The sequence below is a fragment of the Schistocerca serialis genome, chromosome 10 (genome assembly GCF_023864345.2).
Source record: "Schistocerca serialis cubense isolate TAMUIC-IGC-003099 chromosome 10, iqSchSeri2.2, whole genome shotgun sequence".
In the NCBI taxonomy this organism is placed as follows: domain Eukaryota; kingdom Metazoa; phylum Arthropoda; class Insecta; order Orthoptera; family Acrididae; genus Schistocerca; species Schistocerca serialis.
The window spans coordinates 63,006,377-63,026,691 of record NC_064647.1 but is presented as its reverse complement, the minus strand read 5'-3'; the positions used below and the strand labels follow the sequence as shown (position 1 = coordinate 63,026,691).

General features: G+C 46.7%; 1 protein-coding gene across 1 annotated transcript in view; it reads right to left on the bottom strand.

The window, feature by feature from the left end:
- Nucleotides 1-20,315, bottom strand: part of LOC126425279 (arylalkylamine N-acetyltransferase 1-like) — an 84,761-nt gene that overhangs the window by 13,806 nt on the left and 50,640 nt on the right. Inside the window, exons 3-4 of the mRNA XM_050088252.1 lie at nt 9,698-9,864; nt 2,965-3,089 (exon numbers count right to left, since the gene is read on the bottom strand). Of these exons, the coding sequence (XP_049944209.1) occupies nt 2,965-3,089; nt 9,698-9,864 (292 nt within the window). The remainder of the gene's footprint in view (nt 1-2,964; nt 3,090-9,697; nt 9,865-20,315) is intronic.

Genomic DNA, 20,315 nt, shown 5'->3' with positions numbered 1-20,315 from the left:
TGCCAAAAATTTTGGGAACGTTTTTAAAAGATGCTGAGGAAGGTAGAATGAGGCATCCTGTACCCCACTTTTCATTCGGAGTCTTTTAATAAACAGGAGCACATTCGCCTTTTTTTTCCTCCAACAGGAGCATTTTTGCACTGGTTGTGTAACGACCGAGACCTTACATTTACATTACACGGTCTTTAGCAACTCGACTGTATAGTGACCAAAATCTTAATGTTTATGTTACATGATCTCTGGAAAGGAAAATAAAATTGAGGACTTGTTTCATGAGAAAATCAATTTGGCTGTATTAAATGGAAAGGTACCAGAGAGCAGTCGTGATATTGTGCAGGGCTTAAGAAAATATGCATGCATGTTCAGAAAATATAGAAAACCTTGAATGAGTGGAGATAGGACGTTCATATTCGCGGGACATGTACATTAGTATGTTCTGCAGAAATGATTAGCGTTTCAGTCACCTGGGTTCAGCACGTGTCCTGTTGCCTAGTGGGCACAGGTCCGCCATGGCCCTGATAACTTGTTCCATGCGTGATAGCTTCGACACGTATAAGGAGCGAATGGCGTCCTGTGGTACAGCCATCCATGTTGCACTCATCCGGTTCATCTATGGCGGTTGGCATTGGATCACAGTGCTGCAACTGATGCTTCAGCACGTTCCACATACTTTCAATTGGCCACAAGTCTGGTGATCTGGCAGGCCAAGGCAGAAGGGTGACATCTTTGACACCAAGACGGCATATGTTCGTGCAGCAACGTGTGGTCGTGCATTGTCTTGCTGAAAAATGGCGTCTGGGGTGTTGTGCAGAAAGGGTATGGCTACGGGTGGCAGGATGTTATTCACGTGGGTCGCGCTGGAGACGCACCAACTGCGGTTTCTGGCTGTACCCAGTTGGACCTCAACCATATGGCCCTGAGTTGGCGCTGTATGTCTTGTGCGAATGCAGGCACTGTGATGCTGCTCCTACTGTCCGTAGGGAACCAAAGTGCGGCCACCATCTTCAAACAACCAGAACCTCGATTCATCCGAACACACTGTCGGATCTCATGCCTCTCCCCAGAGACGTCGTTCCACACACCACAGCCGTCTAGCGTGTATCTACACATTCGTCAAAGGTAGACAGAGAAGTGGACGACGCGCACCTAACCCATGCCGTAATAACCGGCGACGGACTGTCACCCCTGATTCTGTAAGATGTGTTGCGCTGTTGTACTTTAGCGCCAGAGCCGAGGAAGATGCAGATCTGTCCAGCAATGCCATTCGGATGAGGTGGTCTCTGTGGTGTGACTTGACCCATCACGACCTGTTCTACGTGAACCATTCTGCACACACTCGTTACACTGCCGAAACACTTTGTCCCACAAGAGCAGCAATTTCCCGGATGAATGCATCACATTCTATCATGCTAATAACGCACCCTCTTGGAAACTCACTGATTTGATGATACGGTTCGCGCATACTTTGAACGTCTGCTCAAGTCACTCTGGTCCATTACCTTCTATTTATACCCACAACGAGAGACGCAGGCACATTTTATCGGTAGGTTGCGTTGCGCCTCGATATCGATGTTGGCTTTGAACCCGTGGGCCAACATGGTTCAAATGCTAATCGTTCCTGCAGAACATACCAATGTACACGTCCTGTGAATATGAACGTCCTATCTCTAATCGTTCAAGGTGATCTGTTTTTTATGAACATGAATGTAATATGGTGCAAAATGTCGAAAATTCCTAGTAACATAAGTATGAGCTATAGAGAAAGGCGAGAAATATATAATATGGACGAGACCCGAGTGGGAACAGTAAGAATGAAAGACCAAGAACGGTGTGGCCGTATTTGAAAGGCCATAAACAGGGATGCAATATTTTGTCCTACTGTTCAATTCGTACATCGAAGAAGCGATGATGGAAATCAAGGTTAGTTTCAGAAGTAGGGTTAAAATTCTGGGCGGTAGGATATGGATGACAAAACCCGATGATGAGATTGCTATCATCAATGAAAGTGTGTAAGAGTCTGACTACATGTTGAATGGAATGAACAGTCTCATGAGTACATGCAATGCACTGAGAATAAATCAAAGTAAGATGAAAGTAAAGGGAAAGAGATACAAGAATAACGAAAAATTTAACATCAGAATTCGACACCTAAAAAGAGACGAAGTAAAGGAATTCTGCCACCTTGGAGGCAAAGTGAAACACGACGAACGTAGCAAGGCGGACATAAAAATCTCGCTAGCACGAGGAAAGAGGGCTTTTTTGGCCAAAAACTGTCCTCTACTATCGAACGTCACCTTAATTTGAGGAAGAAATTTCTCAGAATGTTCGTTTGGAGCGTAGAATTGCGATAAAATGAGTCACGGTCTTTGGGGAGACCGGAAAACAAAGGAATCGAAGGATTTCAAAATGGTTCAAATGGCTCTGATCACTATGGGACTTAACATCTGAGGTCATCAGTCCCCTAGAACTTACAACTACTTAAACCTAACTAACCTAAGGACATCACACAGGATTCGAACCTACGACCATAGCGGTCGCGCGATTCCAGACTGAAGCGGCTAGAACCGCTCGTTCACAGCGGCCGGCGAAGGGTTTAAGATGTGGTCCTACAGAAAAATGTTAAAAATTAGGTGAACCAATAAGATAAAGAATGAAGAGGTTGTCCGCAGAATCATCCAGAAAATGACCAGAAGAAGGCACAGAATGATAAAATTTGTATTAAGACATGAACTTCCACGGTACTAGAGGGAGCTGTAGAGGGCAAAAATCGTAGGGGAAGACAGGGATTGTACTACATCTAGCAAATGATTGATGTCTCTGGGTGAAAGTGCTATTGTGATGAAGAGGTTGGTATTGGTTGGTCTATGTGAGCTTTGCAGCGCCATTGTGTAGTGGTTTACACCTTGAGCTGTCTTTGACATGTCTGGGACATCCGCAATATAGTGTGATGCATTTCATGCTTACCTCGTGTGGTCTATGAGAGTCTTGGCGACTCCTCGGCCCCTGGTCGCTGTATCCACAGATACGACCTGGACCTCAACCTGCCGTAGGTCCGCCCCGGGGAACAGGCTGCGCAGCTTCTCCGAGACCTGTAGTCACAGAAAGTGCATCTCAGCTTGACCGAACGCTAGAAACACCAGGCGTTCAAAATGTTCTAACTGCGACTGCAACAGGGATTCTACAGGGTATAATAAGTGCACCTATTTCTACTAGCGATTGAGGACAGTGTACTGAACAACATTACATAAGAGTTTACGACATTTGCGGACAAATAATTATACACTACTGGCCATTAAAACTGCTACACCAAGAAGAAATGCAGATGATAAACGGGTATTCGTTACACAAACATATTATACTAGAACTGACATGTCATTACATCTTCACGCAATTTGGGTGTATCGATCCTGAGAAATCAGTACCCAGAACAACCACCTCTGGCTGTAATAACGGTATTGATACGCCTGGGCATTGAGTCAAACAGAGCTTGGATGGTGTGTACAGCCACAGCTGCCCATGTAGCTTCAACATGATACCACACTTCATCAAGAGTAGTGACTGGCGTATTGTGACAACCCAGTAGCTCGGCCACCATTGACCAGACGTTTTCAATTGGTGAGAGATCTGGAGAATGTGATGGCCAGGGCAGCTGTCGTTCTGTATCCAGAAAGGCCCGTACAGGACTTGCAACATGCGGGTGAAATGTAGGGTTTCGCAGGGATGGAATGAAGGGTAGAGCCACGGGTCGTAACACATCTGAAATGTTACGTCCACTGTTCAAAGTGCCGTCAATGCGAACAAGAGGTGACCGACACGTGTAACCAATGGCACCCCATACCATCACGCCGGGTGATACGCTAGTATGGCGATGACGAATACACGCTTCCAATGTGCGTTCACCGCGATGTCGCCAAACACGGATGCGACTATAATGATACTGTAAACAGAACGTGGATTCATCCGAAAAAATGACGTTTTGCTATTCGTGCACCCAGGTACGTCGTGGAGTACACCATCGCAGGCGCTCCTGTCTGTGATGCAGCATCAAGAGTAACCGCAGCCATGGTCTCCCAGCTGATAGTCCATGCTGCTGGAAACGTCGTCGAACTGTTCGTACAGATGGTTGTTGTCTTGCAAACGTCCCCATCTGTTGACTCAGGGATCGAGACGTGGCTGCACGATCCGTTAAGCCATGCGGATAAGATGTCTATCATCTCGACTGCTAGTGATACGAGACCGTTGGGTTCCAGCACGGCGTTCCGTATTACCCTCTTGAATCCACCGATTCCATATTCTGCTAGCAGTCATTGGATCTCGACCAACGCGAGCAGCAATGTCGCGATACGATAAACCGATATCGCGATAGGCTACAATCCGACCTTTATCAAAGTCGGAAACGTGATTGTACGCATTTCTCCTCCTTACACGAGGTATCACAACAACGTTTCAGCAGGTAACGCCGGTCAACTGCTGTTTGTGTATGATAAATTGGTTGGAAACATTCCTCATGTCAGCACGTTGTAGGTGTCGCCACCGGCGCCAACCTTGTGTGAATGCTCTGAAAAGCTAATCATTTACATACCACAGCATCTTCTTCATGTCGGTTAAATTTCGCGTCTGTAGCACGTCATCTTCGTGGTGTAGCAATTTTAATGGCCAGTAGTCATTACCTTTCGTTTGGGTTTTGGTTGAATAGTGTCTCCAAGTACATGTGGCAAGATTAAGCGATTATCCTAGGCATCAGGTCAGGTGTTGAAGTGTGGACAGGCAGTCTGTGTTGACAGAAGAAGTCCACTTACAATCAGTACTGCCTTTACGATTGTGCAGAAAACATCAGGTCGGAAAGTTTGTGACATGTTTGCCAGGAGATTGTTTCATGCACAGAGAGAGGAAAAAACAGCAGACTGATGCATATACATATTAAGGTTCCACATATAAAAGTGTGTACACTTATACTCTTTACACAAAATACACTCCTGGAAATGGAAAAAAGAACACATTGACACCGGTGTGTCAGACCCACCATACTTGCTCCGGACACTGCGAGAGGGCTGTACAAGCAATGATCACACGCACGGTACAGCGGACACACCAGGAACCGCGGTGTTGGCCGTCGAATGGCGCTAGCTGCGCAGCATTTGTGCACCGACGCCGTCAGTGTCAGCCAGTTTTCCGTGGCATACGGAGCTCCATCGCAGTCTTTAACACTGGTAGCATGCCGCGACAGCGTGGACGTGAACCGTATGTGCAGTTGACGGACTTTGAGCGAGGGCGTGTAGTGGGCATGCGGGAGGCCGGGTGGACGTACCGCCGAATTGCTCAACACGTGGGGCGTGAGGTCTCCACAGTACATCGATGTTGTCGCCAGTGGTCGGCGGAAGGTGCACGTGCCCGTCGACCTGGGACCGGACCGCAGCGACGCACGGATGCACGCCAAGACCGTAGGATCCTACGCAGTGCCGTAGGGGACCGCACCGCCACTTCCCAGCAAATTAGGGACACTGTTGCTCCTGGGGTATCGGCGAGGACCATTCGCAACCGTCTCCATGAAGCTGGGCTACGGTCCCGCACACCGTTAGGCCGTCTTCCGCTCACGCCCCAACATCGTGCAGCCCGCCTCCAGTTGTGTCGCGACAGGCGTGAATGGAGGGACGAATGGAGACGTGTCGTCTTCAGCGATGAGAGTCGCTTCTGCCTTGGTGCCAATGGTGGTCGTATGCGTGTTTGGCGCAGTGCAGGTGAGCGCCACAATCAGGACTGATACGACCGGGGCACACAGGGCCAACACCCGGCATCATGGTGTGGGGAGCGATCTCCTACACTGGCCGTACACCACTGGTGATCGTCGAGGGGACACTGAATAGTGCACGGTACATCCAAACCTTCATCGAACCCATCGTTCTACCATTCCTAGACCGGCAAGGGAACTTGCTGTTCCAACAGGACAATGCACGTCCGCATGTATCCCGTGCCACCCAACGTGCTCTAGAAGGTGTAAGTCAACTACCCTGGCCAGCAAGATCTCCGGATCTGTCCCCCATTGAGCATGTTTGGGACTGGATGAAGCGTCGTCTCACGCGGTCTGCACGTCCAGCACGAACGCTGGTCCAACTGAGGCGCCAGGTGGAAATGGCATGACAAGCCGTTCCACAGGACTACATCCAGCATCTCTACGATCGTCTCCATGGGAGAATAGCAGCCTGCATTGCTGCGAAAGGTGAATATACTCTGTACTAGTGCCGACATTGTGCATGCTCTGTTGCCTGTGTCTATGTGCCTGTGGTTCTGTCAATGTGATCATGTGATGTATCTGATCCCAGGAATGTGTCAATAAAGTTTCCCCTTCCTGGGACAATGAATTCACGGTGTTCTTATTTCAATTTCCAGGAGTGTATAATTCGTTGAACAGAGGAAAAATTGGTAAGAAGTACATGCACAATATTTCTTAGCTTTATTGCCTTACAATGCAGAAATAAAGTCACTAATTATTGTGAGGAAGCAACAGCGCCATGCCTGCTGGAAAAATGTGAAGAAATAGGAAATAAATTGGCTGTCAGAAGGACTATTTCAGCATATAGAAAAGTCGGACAACCCTTGGTGAAACTATAAAGAAGAGCCTGCATGTTAAAAACGGAAGGAAAAGGTGTGCTGGCGTAAGCTGTGGCCAGCGCACCGCTCAGGAAAGTTGTAGTGCGAAGATCGACAGTAGGCGCTGGATCAATGTGTGCCTGTCACGAGACAGGCCAAAGACAGACTCACAAGCAACCTGCCACCAACGCCCTCTCGACTGCGAGTATTTAGACCATCGCCACTGACTGGGGGGTGGGGATTGCATCATTCCACCATCCTCCACACCTGCAAATCCCTCATCCGTCCTATCCTGTTATGCCAGCGTTGCCTGGATCTCCGCACCCACCCGCTTTTACAAGGCCCTCTAAATCCTCGAACGCCATGCACTCCGCCTTGCCTTCCACATCCGCCTTCCTTCCCCCACACGGCTCCTGTTTGAACTTATCCCCTTCCCTCACCCCCTCCTGTTCCTCCAAAATCTCTGCATCCTTTACATTGTCTGCAGGCTTGATGCCCCCCCCCCCCAGCTCCCGGTTTGCTCCTTCCTCTCCACCCCCCCACCTGTTGCTGCACCTCTATCGCTGTATCCCTCCCTCTCTCCACCTCCACACCCTCCATGTCCTTCATCAGGGCGATTTCCAGCACCTCTCCCTCCCAGATGATGAACTTCGCCATGACATCTACCCTTCCCTCCAACTAAAACCTGGCCTTGTCCCCCCCCCCCCTCCCCAGGGCCCCCTTTTTCCTCTCTCCTCCTTCTCCTAAAGCGGAGTTTCCTCCTTCTGCACCCCCTGAGACCCTGCACCCCATCCTCGCCTTTTTCCCTCCCACATCCCCCCGTACCTGGCCCTCTTCAGCGCCCCCCCCCCCCCGCGCCCATCTCCCCCCTCTCTTCCCCTTCCTCCCTCCCTTCTTCCTTTCTCCCTCATCTCCTTGCGCCTGGCAGATCCTCCATTTTGATCATCGTCAGTGTTGTGTTTAGTGCTGTTTCTCTGTGCGTCGAGAGGTGTGATTTTAATTGTGTGCTGGCCGTGTACTTAGCATTACTGTCAGTGTTCGTTATGTGCTATGCCATCTGTCATTACTTTTATGCTCCGGTCATACTGCGCCTTGTGTTCTTTGAATTGTTCCAGTGTGTGGTTTTTGTGTGCACTACTTTTTTACGCTTTTTATGTCCATTTTACAGTCGCCCCTTTTTTGTCTATTGTCTTCCACGATACTCCCCTGTTTTATATCTATGTTCACCATGTCTTCTCCTTTGTTATTTTTAAATGTCTTCTATTGTTTGTTCTTTGTCTTTCAGCTGAAGAGCAGCGCATATGCTGCCGCCAGCCCACACCGATGGGGAATTGAAGTACAGTAAAAAAAACTGAGGGGCCTCAGTCGCTCAGTCAATAGCTCACTGTCTTACTGACTACTTCAGTTGGCATCTGTCAGTTCACATCGCAGGTTGCCACAGTGCGTACTGACGACACTAGTGGGCAGGTTTGTATAACAGCAAGATTACCGATATTGTCTGCAAGAGGACTATTTACTGATGAGCTTGTACCACAACACATGGGCTCTATTAAAGTTAAGTAGCAGCTATCTGTTCATGTAAATAAAAAAAACCATGCTGATCCACGTGTGCATTTGTGTTGTAGAAACTTAAGATACCAGCCACCCATAACTCTTGCTTCCCTGGTACAAGGCTGCACAGTGGCGACGAGGATGGGAGGGGAGTGGCGATGAAGACACGCCAGTGGCGAGGGCGCCACCACAAAAGGAGTGAGTGAACGGGCGGGAAGAGGACACTGCGGGCCCCTGCAAGGGGAAGCAGCTGTCTGATGGTGTGTCACAAGAAGAAGTGGGCGTCACTGTGGGAGATATAAGTTATCCAGCAGTAGGGTGAGAGCTTAACAGAGCTCTGGAAGGCTTGCTATCAAATAAGGCAGACGATAATAGGTAACATACCTCCAGATATCAAAGGCAGATGAATGTGAGAACTATTGCACAATCAGCTTAACAGTTCTTACATCTAGTTTGTAGATAAGATTTCTAAGAGAAGAATGGAAAAGACAACTGAAGATCTTTTCGAGGATGACCAGTTTGGCTTTAGAAAAGGCGAAGATAGAGACGCAGTTCTGACTTTGCGATCAATAATGAAGGCAAGGCTCAGGATAAATTAAGGCTCCTTCACTGGACTTTGCGAATTAAAAAGCGCTTTCGTAACATCCTGCAAGATATTAGAAATCATCCGGAAAATATATACGAGCTGCAGGCAAAGATGAGTAATTCATAATATTCACAGGAATCAAGGGAGAACAATAAGAATGGAAGGTCAAGACAGAAGAGCACCGATTAAAAAGAGTCTAAGGTAGGGATGCAGCCATTTGCGCCTAGTATTCGTTTTGTACATCGAAGGAGAAGTGACAGAAACAAAGTAGTTTCAAGAGTGAGATTGAAATTCCGGCTGAAAAAATATCCGCGGTAATATTCGCCGATGGCATTGCTATCTTCAGTGAAAGTGAGATAAAATTGCAAGACTTGCTGAATGGAATGACCAGAATAACGAACACAGAATGTGGTCTGACAGTAGAGAAAAGAAAGACCAAAGTCATGAGGAGTAGCAGAAGTGAGGTTAACAATAAACTAAGCATCAAAATCGGGGACCCCTAATTCGACTAAGTTAAGGATTTCAGTTACTTTAGAGTGTGTTTGTAATGTTTCCATGCATTTGTTCTGTATATTATAAATCTGCGTTTTAAATAAAAGAAACATATTCTGTCAAAGGACAAGCTATGCCTCATAAAATAACTTACGTAATAACAAAGAAAACATATTTTAAGGTGACAATGCTAACATGATTTTTCACATTAGGACAGAGTATGCATCAGGAAAGAGGAAAAGGCAGGATTAACACTTTGAAACGACCAGAACCAGTGCAATATGCAAATGTAAGACAACATATTGTAGAACGTAGCATCGACCACTGGTGACGCCATTCTCCCAGCAGCAGGATGTTTTATGCTGTGGTCATTTGGATGGCGTCTTCGCCGCGGCTCAGCACCTTACTGTTGGCATAGGGAGTGTTCCCGCTGGATGAAGACTCTCAGGGTGCAGGTAGACCGTGACTTTGTGAACCAACCTGGAGGTCGACAAACGCGATGAGCCTGAGAATCTTGCGGAAGGCAGGGTCCGGACACGCTTCAGCGCTCCTCACGGCCTCCACTTCGAGCCCCGGCTGGTGCAGACGACTGAGGCTGACTCCCAACAAATTCCCGCTCTCCGTGTCCACTGCCTGCAGCGACAGTCCTGCCAAAAAGTCCACCACCACAGCCGTGTTCCATAGATCAAGCTGGCACGCAGGAATAATGGGGATAAAAAGTAAGATTTTTCTGTAGAAACTACATGCACGCCAAGCGTAAAACTTCAAGCTGTTTGGATTTTCACAACTTTTGGGACGCCCAGGAACTTCTCAGATTGGTAACAGGCTGATGCACTGTCATGAAGGAAAAAAAGACACACTGTCCTACTTTTAACTCAAGGATCTTAACATAAAGTACCTACGAGGTCTGTTCAAAAAATTACGGAACTTGTTCCACAAAATTTTTCTACCATTACCTTTTATTTATTGTGCATGGTCTCCTTCGGAATACTCTTCTCCACAATTCATACGCCGGTCCCAATGCCGCTTCCACTTCGGACGCACTCGTGGTATGCCTCTTATTACACTACCAGGCATTAAAATTGCTACACCAAGAAGAAATGCAGTTGATAAACGGGTATTCATTGGACAGATATATTATACTAGAACTGACATGTGATTACATTTTCACGCAGTTTGGGTGCATAGATCCTGAGAAATCATTACCCAGAATAACCACCTCTGGCCTTAATAACGGCCTTGATACGCCTGGGAATTGAGTCAAGCAGAGCTTGGATGGTGTGCACAAGTACAGCTGCTCACGCAGCTTCAACACGATACCACAGTTTTATCAAGAGTAGTGACTGGCGTATTGTGACGAGCCAATTGCGCGGCCACCATTGACCAGACGTCTTCAGTTGGTGAGAGATCTGGAGAATGTGCTGGCCAGGGTAGCAGTCGAACATTTTCTGCATCCAGAAAGGCCGTACAGGACCTGCAACATGCGGTCGTGCATTATCCTGCTGAAATACAGGGTTTCGCAGGGATCGAATGAAGAGTAGAGCCACGGGTCGTAACACATCTGAAATGTAACGTGCACTGTGTGCCATCACTGTGAACAAGAGGTGACCGAGACGTGTAACCAATGGCACCCCATACCATCACGCCGGGTGATACGCCAGTATGGTGATGACGAATACACGCGTCCAATGTGCGTTCACCGAGATGTCACCAAACACGGATGTGACCATCATGATGCTGTAAACAGAAACTGGATTCAACCGAAAAAATGACTTTTTGCCATTTGTGCACCAAGGTTCGTCGTTGAGTACGCCATCGCAGGTGCTCCTGTCTGTGATGCAGCGTCAAGGGTAACTTCAACCATGGTCTCCGAGCTGATGGTCCATGCTGCTGCAAACGTCGTCGAACTGTTCGTGCAGATGGTTGTTGTCCTGCAAACGTCCCCATCTGCTGACTCATGGATCGAGACATGGCTGCACGATCCGTTACAGCCATGCGGATAAGGTGCCTGTCATCTCGACTGCCAGTGATACGTGGCCGTTGGGATCCAGCACGGCGTTCCTTATTACCCTCCTGAAGCCACCGATTCCGTATTCTGCCAACAGTCATTGGATCTCGACCAACGCTAGCGGCAATGTCGCGATATGATAAACCGCAATCGCGATAGCCTACAATCCGACCTTTATCAAAGACATTGCGAACAACAGGTGACCGAGACGTGTAACCAACATGTGATTACATTTTCACGCCAGTATGGCGATGACGAATACACGCTACCAATGTGCGTTCACCGTGATGCCGCCAAACACGGATGCGATCATCATGATGCTGTAAACAGAACCTGGATTCATCCGAAAAAATGGTACGAATTTCTCGTCCTTACACGATACATCACAACAAGGTTTCACCAGGCAACTCCGGTCAACTGCTGTTTGTGTATGAGAAATCGGTTGGAAACTTTCCTCATGTCAGGACGTGTGAATGCTCTGAAAAGCTAATCATTTGCATATCACAGCATCTTCTTCCTGTCGGTTAAATTTCGCGTCTGTAGCCCGTCGTCTTCGTGGTGTAGCAATTTTAATGGCCAGTAGTGTATATATCGTGCGAAACGCCGTCTATCGTGGTAAATCTTCGTCCTTTCAAAGGTGTTTTCAACTTTGGATATTAAAAAAAGTCCGCAGGAGCCACGTCTGGAGAGTATGGACGATGAGGCGGCACAATGATTCCGCTTTTTGTTCAATAGTCACGCACCAACCAAATAGCGGGTGACTCAGGTCTTGACTCATGAGCCGTGGGACGAACTTAGCGGCAACACGATGCGTTCCAAGATGCTGTCAGGATTTCATGACAGGACCCAGCTGGAATGTTACATTTTTATGCAACCCCTCGGAAGGTCAGTTTTCGATTGGAACGTACAATTTCGTTGACGTTCCTGACATGAGCGATTTCGATAGATGTCGAAGGGCGTCCTGAACGAGGTTCATCTATTAACTTCCGTCCGGCGGCTTTTAAACTGAAACTTCCAGGCAGATTAAAACTGTGTGCCGGGCCGAGACTCGAACTCGGGACCTTTGCCTTTCGCGGGCAAGTGCTCTACCAGCTGAGCTGCCCAAGCACGATTCACGCCCGAGGAGAGCTTCTGTAAAGTTTGGAAGGTAGGAGACGAGGTACTGGCAGAAGTAAAGCTGTGAGGACGAGGCGTGAGTCGTGCTTGGGTAGCTCAGCTGGTAGAGCACTTGCCCGCGAAAGGCAAAGGTCTCGAGTTCGAGTCTCGGCCCGGCACACAGTTTTAATCTGTCAGGAAGTTTCATATCAGCGCACACTCCGCTGCAGAGTGAAAATCTCATTCTGGACTTTTGAACTGTCTGAACCATTCGTACAGACTCGTACGACTAAAGCACTCATCACCGCAGGCTTCCTGCATCATTTGGTGTGTCCCTGGAAAAGACTTCTTCAGTTTAACGCTGATCAGCTGGCGGGTGTGTACCTGTGTTTCTCTTGTTTATGGACTGGCTTTATATGGATGCGCTGCGGTTGTTTTACTGTACGATTGGCAGAAAGCTCATGGCCGTTGTGAGGGTGGCGTCTTTTGTTTAAACGGCGCGACCGACACACTTTACTGGCTGTGGAATTTTGAGGATGTGTGTTCAGTAACACCGGCCACAGTGGACTCGGTATCTTCTGTTTGAAATTATATTGCTGCTACTGTTGCGTATTATCTGGATGTTCAAGACTGTGGGTTTTCCTGCTTAGCGTTTGGTTTTAGCAAATTAATGATGTAGGTTGTGATTTACCATTGCGTAACTTGATTTTGTTTATGTTTCAGTTTCTCCAATTATATGAGTCATGATGTTACTTAGGTTGGAGTCTGTGGCTTCAATGCTTATTAATGAAGAAAGTGAAGCATTGGGCACTGAACGACTTTGAAAATAGTGAGAGACAACACCAGGAAGAAAACGCCCATCGCAACAGAACATATATTTTGTTCTCTACTCAAGTTACCAAGTGAGTTAACTTTCTGTTACTCTTGTGATTACTCTGGTTCGGTACTTGGTTTGCTGAGTGGAGATCAGTACGCCACTATGGTGTCCGTACTGTAAGACCTTCAGTACACACACCATCAGATTATTTGACTCGTCGCTCTAACGAAGTAGGCGAGTGTCAGCAATATGTCTCGTGGTCTTATCGTGCCGTGTTTATCTCCTGCCGTTAGGTCAGACGATAGAAATGCCACATGCACGCTTAGAATAGCGGATTGACGGTGACCAACTTTAAACAGAACTTGATTAATTTTCACACACATTTATTAAAATAATAACAAGCATAAAATTACTTAATTTTGATCTGGATGGTATTTACAATTGACAATTTGAAGTTCCTTTGGTACTGGTACGTTAATCTTATTCTCACATATATCTCTGATACTTGACAAAAGTGTCTATACATCTTCATGGCTATGTACAGGAATATGGTAATCTTATTAGGCGCAGACTGAAACTTGACCATAGACTGGTACAGACTAATGCAGACTGGTACAGACAAATGTAGAACTCTGACAAATCGGAGGTCTGTACACTCGTTATAATACCTCACGAGTTCATGTATCACTGCGCGAGTGTGATCCGCGAGGAGAAAAGGTTCTACGTTAGCAGCAATCTCGTTGGCTGCGTTACATATTAATACGGGGATCGGCGGAAGCAGAATTTGGTGCGTCTCTAAGGCAGCGCCATCTCGTAGTGCGGAGACGGACAAGCGCTGCGCCTGCGCTGTTGTGCTTAGTGGGCCGCGCTCTAGAGGGAAAGTTGTGTATGCGCTGACTTCGCGGAACTGTGTACACAACAGCCACTCTGCATAGGTATTGTTTACTGCAGGAGTGCCTACCTCTAGTTAGTACCTGGTCTATGGTGCTCTAAAAACGCTGTGTTAAACTTGTTTGTTCTTGTTTTGAAAGATGGTGCATTTCCTTTAATAGACTGCTGTTAGTGTGCCTTGAAATTTTCTGTGCTCGTGGATTGACATATAGTTCTTGGTTTGCGTTGTTAAGGGTGTTTTTTTACGCACCGTCTTATACAAGGTATTATTCTTGGCGCATGCATAAATTCTTTGGGTATTTTGGTGTGTCTGAAATCCCGGATTGTGTGGCCGTTTCAAAGACAATTTTTGCGTATAATCACGAGCAGGTTCTTAGAAACACGTTGGTGAATGGAATAAGCTATGAATTTTTTTAATTCGGAGCCAGTGCTGGTCTGATGATAGCCTTAGACCTTGCCTTAGTGATCTTGTTACGCGGTCCGACAGCAGCGTCAAATATACAAGGGTTGGATCTTAAATAGTGCCAACTACTTATTCACAACCGATACAAAAGAGTTACATGTTTGAACCTGTTACTGTCCTTCAAAGTAGTCACCAGCGTTGTGTAGAACCCGTTGCCAGCGATGTGGAAGGCGTAGTATACCGTTAGCAGAGCCTGTTCTGTTGATGGTGCGAATGGCGCGGTCTACTGCCTGTCGAATCCCTGGAACAGTTCTGAAGCGAATGCCACCGTCAGTGCACAATGTTACTGTTCGTTTTTGGAGCATCACCTGCGACCAGCTTTGAGAAAGAAGCGGCGACACTTTCTGCGCAAACCACTCATCATTTTCAACCACAATGCGCTGGCGCATACAGCGCAAGCTGTGGCTGCTGTGTTCGGTCGACGGCACTGGGAAGTACTGTACCATCCATCGTACTCCCCGGACTTGAGTCCTTGTGATTTCGCTTCAGAACTGTTCCAGAGATTCGACAGGCAGTAGACCGCGCCATTCGCACCATCAACAGAACAGGCTCTGCTAACGGTATACTACGCCTTCCACATCGCTGGCAACGGGTTCTGCACAACGCTGGTGACTGCTTTGAAGGACAGTAACAGGTGCAAACATGTAACTCTTATGTGTCGGTCGTGAATCAATAGTTGCCACTATTTAAGTTCCAACCTCCGTAGGAAGTTATAATTTACTCTTTCCGATTATTATTCGAGCTGTCAACAATCCGACGTAATCGTAAATGTACTGTTTGACGGTTATATTATTACCTGTTGCTTTGTGTGTCAGGTTAGGAATATTTCGGATTTGTGTTAGCCGCCTTTGAACCCCGCAGAGGTTCCGTTCTGTTTTATTGTGCTTGCTATGTTAATTATTGTTGTCTGGGTAGTGTTAGCTGAACATTGTGTATAAATTTGAACAGACGTTAATTATTGTAGTGTGGCTCCACCGTTTAAATTTTTCTACTTCAATCGACTTACTAAAAATTTTGGTGAAGCGTGGACACACACTGAAGTCTGAGACTTATTTTGGCTATAGTTTCTTTTTTTCATTGGGTAAAAATTTGTAATCTGAAATTTGTGGACCTCTGGAAGGAAATTTCCTTTCTTCCTGAAACTGTTAATAAATTTATTGATAGTATTAGGTTTTGTTTACGAGGATGGTTTGAAAAGTTTTCGGAACGGAAAGAAGTACTTATTTTTCAATTTAGTCTCCTTGTAGATTAATGTAGGTTGGTTGGTTGGTTTAAAGGCGGGAGAATGGACCAAACTACTAGATCATCGGTTCCTTGTTCCTAATAAAACAAAGCCACAAGTGTAAGAATAAAACGTATGAAACATATAACCAAAACGGAATGAAAGGAACAGCCTCAAGAACGAAGGGAAGGCAACGAACACTGAAAGGAACAAAAGAGGACAAGAAAACTACAGAGAGCCGCTAGAAACAGAAGAGAGTGGCCAATGCGGAGCCGGCAGAAGACAACTGATTCCCTGCGAGGGGCCCGCATGGAAGACTTCCACACATTCATAGTCTCATTAATAACACGCAGTTTTTTGTGCGTGCTGTTATGCCTTTCCTTCTCAAAAAGCCGGAAAACCCTGTGGTGTAAGACAGAACGCAGGTCAGCTTCGGAGATGGCTATCTCCAGAAGCGGTTTCCGCGTCGCCCGTTTGTCCAGCCTGTCGGCAAGTCCGTTGCCGGGGATTCCGACGTATCCTGGGGTCCACACAAACACCACGGAATGTCGGGACTGTACCAGGGCATAGATGGACTCTTGAATGAACGCTACCAGAGGGTGGTGAGGGTAGCACTGGTCGATAGCTTGTAGGCTTCTCAATGAGTCAGTACACAGGACAAATGACTCGCCAGGGCATGAGCGGATGTACTCGAGAGCACGGGATATGGCCGTCAGCTCTGCAGTGAAAACACTGCAGCCAACTGGCAAGGAGTGCTGCTCAATATGTCCTCCATGAACATATGCGAAGCCTACATTACGATCAGCCATCGAGCCGTCGGTGCAAACCACTTCAGAGCCCCGGTACAGGTCTAGAATTGAGAGGAAGTGACAGCAGAGAAACGCAGGGTTAACGGAGTCCTTAGGGCCATGTGAAAGGTCCAAACGAAGCCGCGGGCGAATCGTACACTATTGAGGCGTACGTGAACGGACCGCAAGTAGAGGTGGTAAAGAGAAGGACTGCAGTTCGGAGAGAAGGGACAGCACGTGACCGCAAACCGTTAGCCCCGATCTGGGCCGCCGATGCGGGAGATGGACTGCCGCGGGCGGGGAAAGGAGACGGTAATTCGGATGCTCAGGGGAACTACGAATGTGTGCTGAATAACCTGCGAGCAGTTGCTAAGATCTGATCTGCAGTGTAGGGACACCAGGCTCCACCAGTATGCTGGTCACCGTGTAATGCTATTGTAAATATAATACTGCCATTATTCTGTATATTTTAAAATTTTTTTGTTTCATAAATTGAAAAATTAAGCAAATACTATAACGAGAGTAAGCTTTTGTTAAGTTTAGTTTATCTATTTAAAATAACCTCTTTCACGTAGGTGGAATAAATGTATTAAAACACATTTTGTAAATAATTATGTAATATTTCAAGTACAACTGTAATTAATAATGTGAATTTTGTATGTATATGCTGTCATGCAATTGTAGATGGTTCATATTTAGGGTTTTTGTAAGCAGAAGTGTAAATTGAAAAGATGTAGGGATCATAGGTAGAACGGAACTCCGTTCTGTGGTGGAATGGAAAAGGTGGTGTGGCGCGCGAGTGAGAACTGGCGCGCAAGTGGCTCAGCGAGTCGGTAGCTGCCCTGCAAGTGGTGAACACGCATTACGTTGGTCAAGCACTGCAGGCCCCGAATTTACCTGCAAGACTGGGTTTTTGGCCTCAGACGTGTTCTACATGACTGGCGCAGTACGGCAATAAATTAATAGCTCAGAAATTTGCAATTTTATCGTCACCACCAAGAGGAAGAAAATGGCTTTGAGCACTATGCGACTTAACATCTATGGTCATCAGTCCCCTAGAACTTAGAACTACTTAAACGTAACTAACCTAAGGACATCACACAACACCCAGTCATCACGAGGCAGAGAAAATCCCTGACCCCGCCGGGAATCGAACCCGGACGCGGGAAGTGAGAACGCTACCACATGACCACGAGCTGCGGACCCAGGAGGAAGACAAAGCTATGTCCACTCCACCTTCGACGTCAGTAACAGGCAAAGTACTTTATTTAGAAGTGTATCACAGTATGAACCATCCATTTTCAATCAGTGGAATATAAGTGTTAAATGTACCTTTGTGTTTAATCGTCATTTTCCTGTGTCATGTACCTCAGTAGGGTCCTTACCTAAACGAATTTATTCCGAGTATCCTGATGTTTATTGAAGCTTGAACAATAGTAAATTACTGGCAAGAGTACTGTTTGATAGTAAATTCTGAAAAATCATTGTTAAATATTAAAGTTTGCACGTATCAGTTTAAGGGCCAACGCTTTGAGTGATCATGAGAATAAGTTTTCAATAACATTTCTGAAAGTAAAGTAACATAATTCTTTAACTGCAACAATCTTAACAGTAATTGTTCGTGTTGCTGCTCCATGTCAAAGAAAGCCAGACAAATATTGGTGTTAGTAAAACGTTAACAAATAACAGTCCTAAAGAAATGAAAATTTAGTCGTGTCAAATAGTAGCTATAGTCATATGAATGATAGCTATAAGTTTAATATTTTTTTTATCCTTGTTGAAATATGTGTGTGTCTTCTTTAAATTATTACTGAAGTATAGTGATAAATTCCATAAGTAACAGAAAGTGGAATTCGTAGTACTTACTACCAAGTGACCGTAGTAAGTGAAAGTAGTTATTTATTCAGTGTCGGAAATTGACTTCATCTTTTTGTGTAGACACTGTGCCCGATATGGGCTGGCGGCCGTTTTATTAAGCGAAACAGTTTATTGTTATAACAGGCTTTGTCTGACTAAAGGTTTCCAAAAGTAATTATTCTCACTGTTTTTCCCCCAAACTGAATGATTCGGAGGAAAATAGTTCGATACTTTACCGTTGGGTTGAACACGGTTAAAATCTCTCTCCGAGAGTCCATGGTTTTGGAGTGTTAGTGCTGCGTGATTTTGTGGTGGTGTTCCTGTCGCTACTTGCTGCACATTTCTGACATTCCGAATCGCGGATCTTCCGTCTTTACGGTGGTAGAACTTAACCGTATTGACGAGAACGCGAAAGTACCGTTGCAACCGGACTCGTCCTAAAAGCTTCCTTCGCTAATCGAACCCCACAGTGGTGCACATGGTCGAGTAAGAGCAAAGCTGAAGGCGCTGCAGAACCATAAACCACACTCCCACAGTCAATTCGGGATTGGACAAGGGAGGGCTCTGTAGAGCTGCAGCAGCGTACAGCGATCTGCACCCCATTTGGTGCTGCTCAGGCAACGGAGGGCTTTGAGGTGCTGAAAAGATAGGCACATCATAATGAACCTGACATGTAAAGCTACAAGTAAAGCAGAAATAAATTTTTTTTTAGCGTATAGTTTCTATAAAATCGACTGAGAAAGATTGTAGTGCGTGCGCCTCTATTCTGTCATCGCCGACCGACCGAAAGGGGGACCCCCTCCCGAATAAATGAATGAACTCGTCCAGCGCTTTGGACGCAAATTGGTCACTGCGCATCCGCCATCGTATCCCGCGTGGACTCAACATTGCTAGTGCAGGCACGAGCATTTTGCAGCACGCCAGTCACCGCTCCTTCTGAAACATACGGTTCTGCCGCAAAAGACCTCTACGTTTACCCGTGCTGACCCAATGACATCATCAATTACGACGGCGGCGGGAACAGGGTCATCGAAATTGGGCCCTGGATCCATAATCACGTTCCTTGTTAAAACAGGCCAGTGGTCTTCTCTGGATACACTATAGCTGCCAGTTTTTTCGGCATTTTTAATGACCATTTCTTCTAGCTCACGTTGGTACATTGCAGTTACACATAATATGCAACAGCCCCAAGTTACACTATTGGCCATTAAAATTGCTACACCACGAGGATGACGTGCTACAGACGCAAAATTTAACCGACGGGAAGAAGACGCTCTGATGTGCAAATGATTAGCTTTTCGGAGCATTCACGCAACGTTGGCGCCGGTGCCGACACCTACAATGTGCTGACATGAGGAAAGTTTCCAAACGATTTCTCATACACATACAGCAGTTGACCGGCGTTCCCTGGTGAAACGTTGTTGTGATGCCTCGTGTAAGGAGAGAAATGCGTACCATCACGTTTCCGACTTTGATAAAGGTCGGACTGTAGCCTATCGCAATTGCGGCTTATCGTATCGCGACATTGCTGCTCGCGTTGGTCGACGTACAATGACTGTTAGCAGAATAAGGAATCGGTGGGTTCAGGAGGATAATGCGGAACGCCGTGCTACATCGAAACGGCCTCGTATCACTACCAGTCCAGATGACAGGCATCTTATCCGCATGGCTGTAACGGATCGTGCAGCCACGTCTTCCCTGAGTGAACAGATGGGGACGTTTGCAAGACAACAACCATCTGCACGAACAGTTCGACGACGTTCGCAGCAGCATGGACTATCAGCTCGGAGACAATGGCTGCGGTTACCCTACACGCTGCATCACAGACAGGACGGCCTGCGATGGTGTACTCATCGACGAACCTGGGAACACGAATGGCAAAACGTCACTTTTTCGGATGAATCCAGGTTCTGTTCACAGCATCACGATGGTCGCATCCGTGTTTGGCGACATCGCA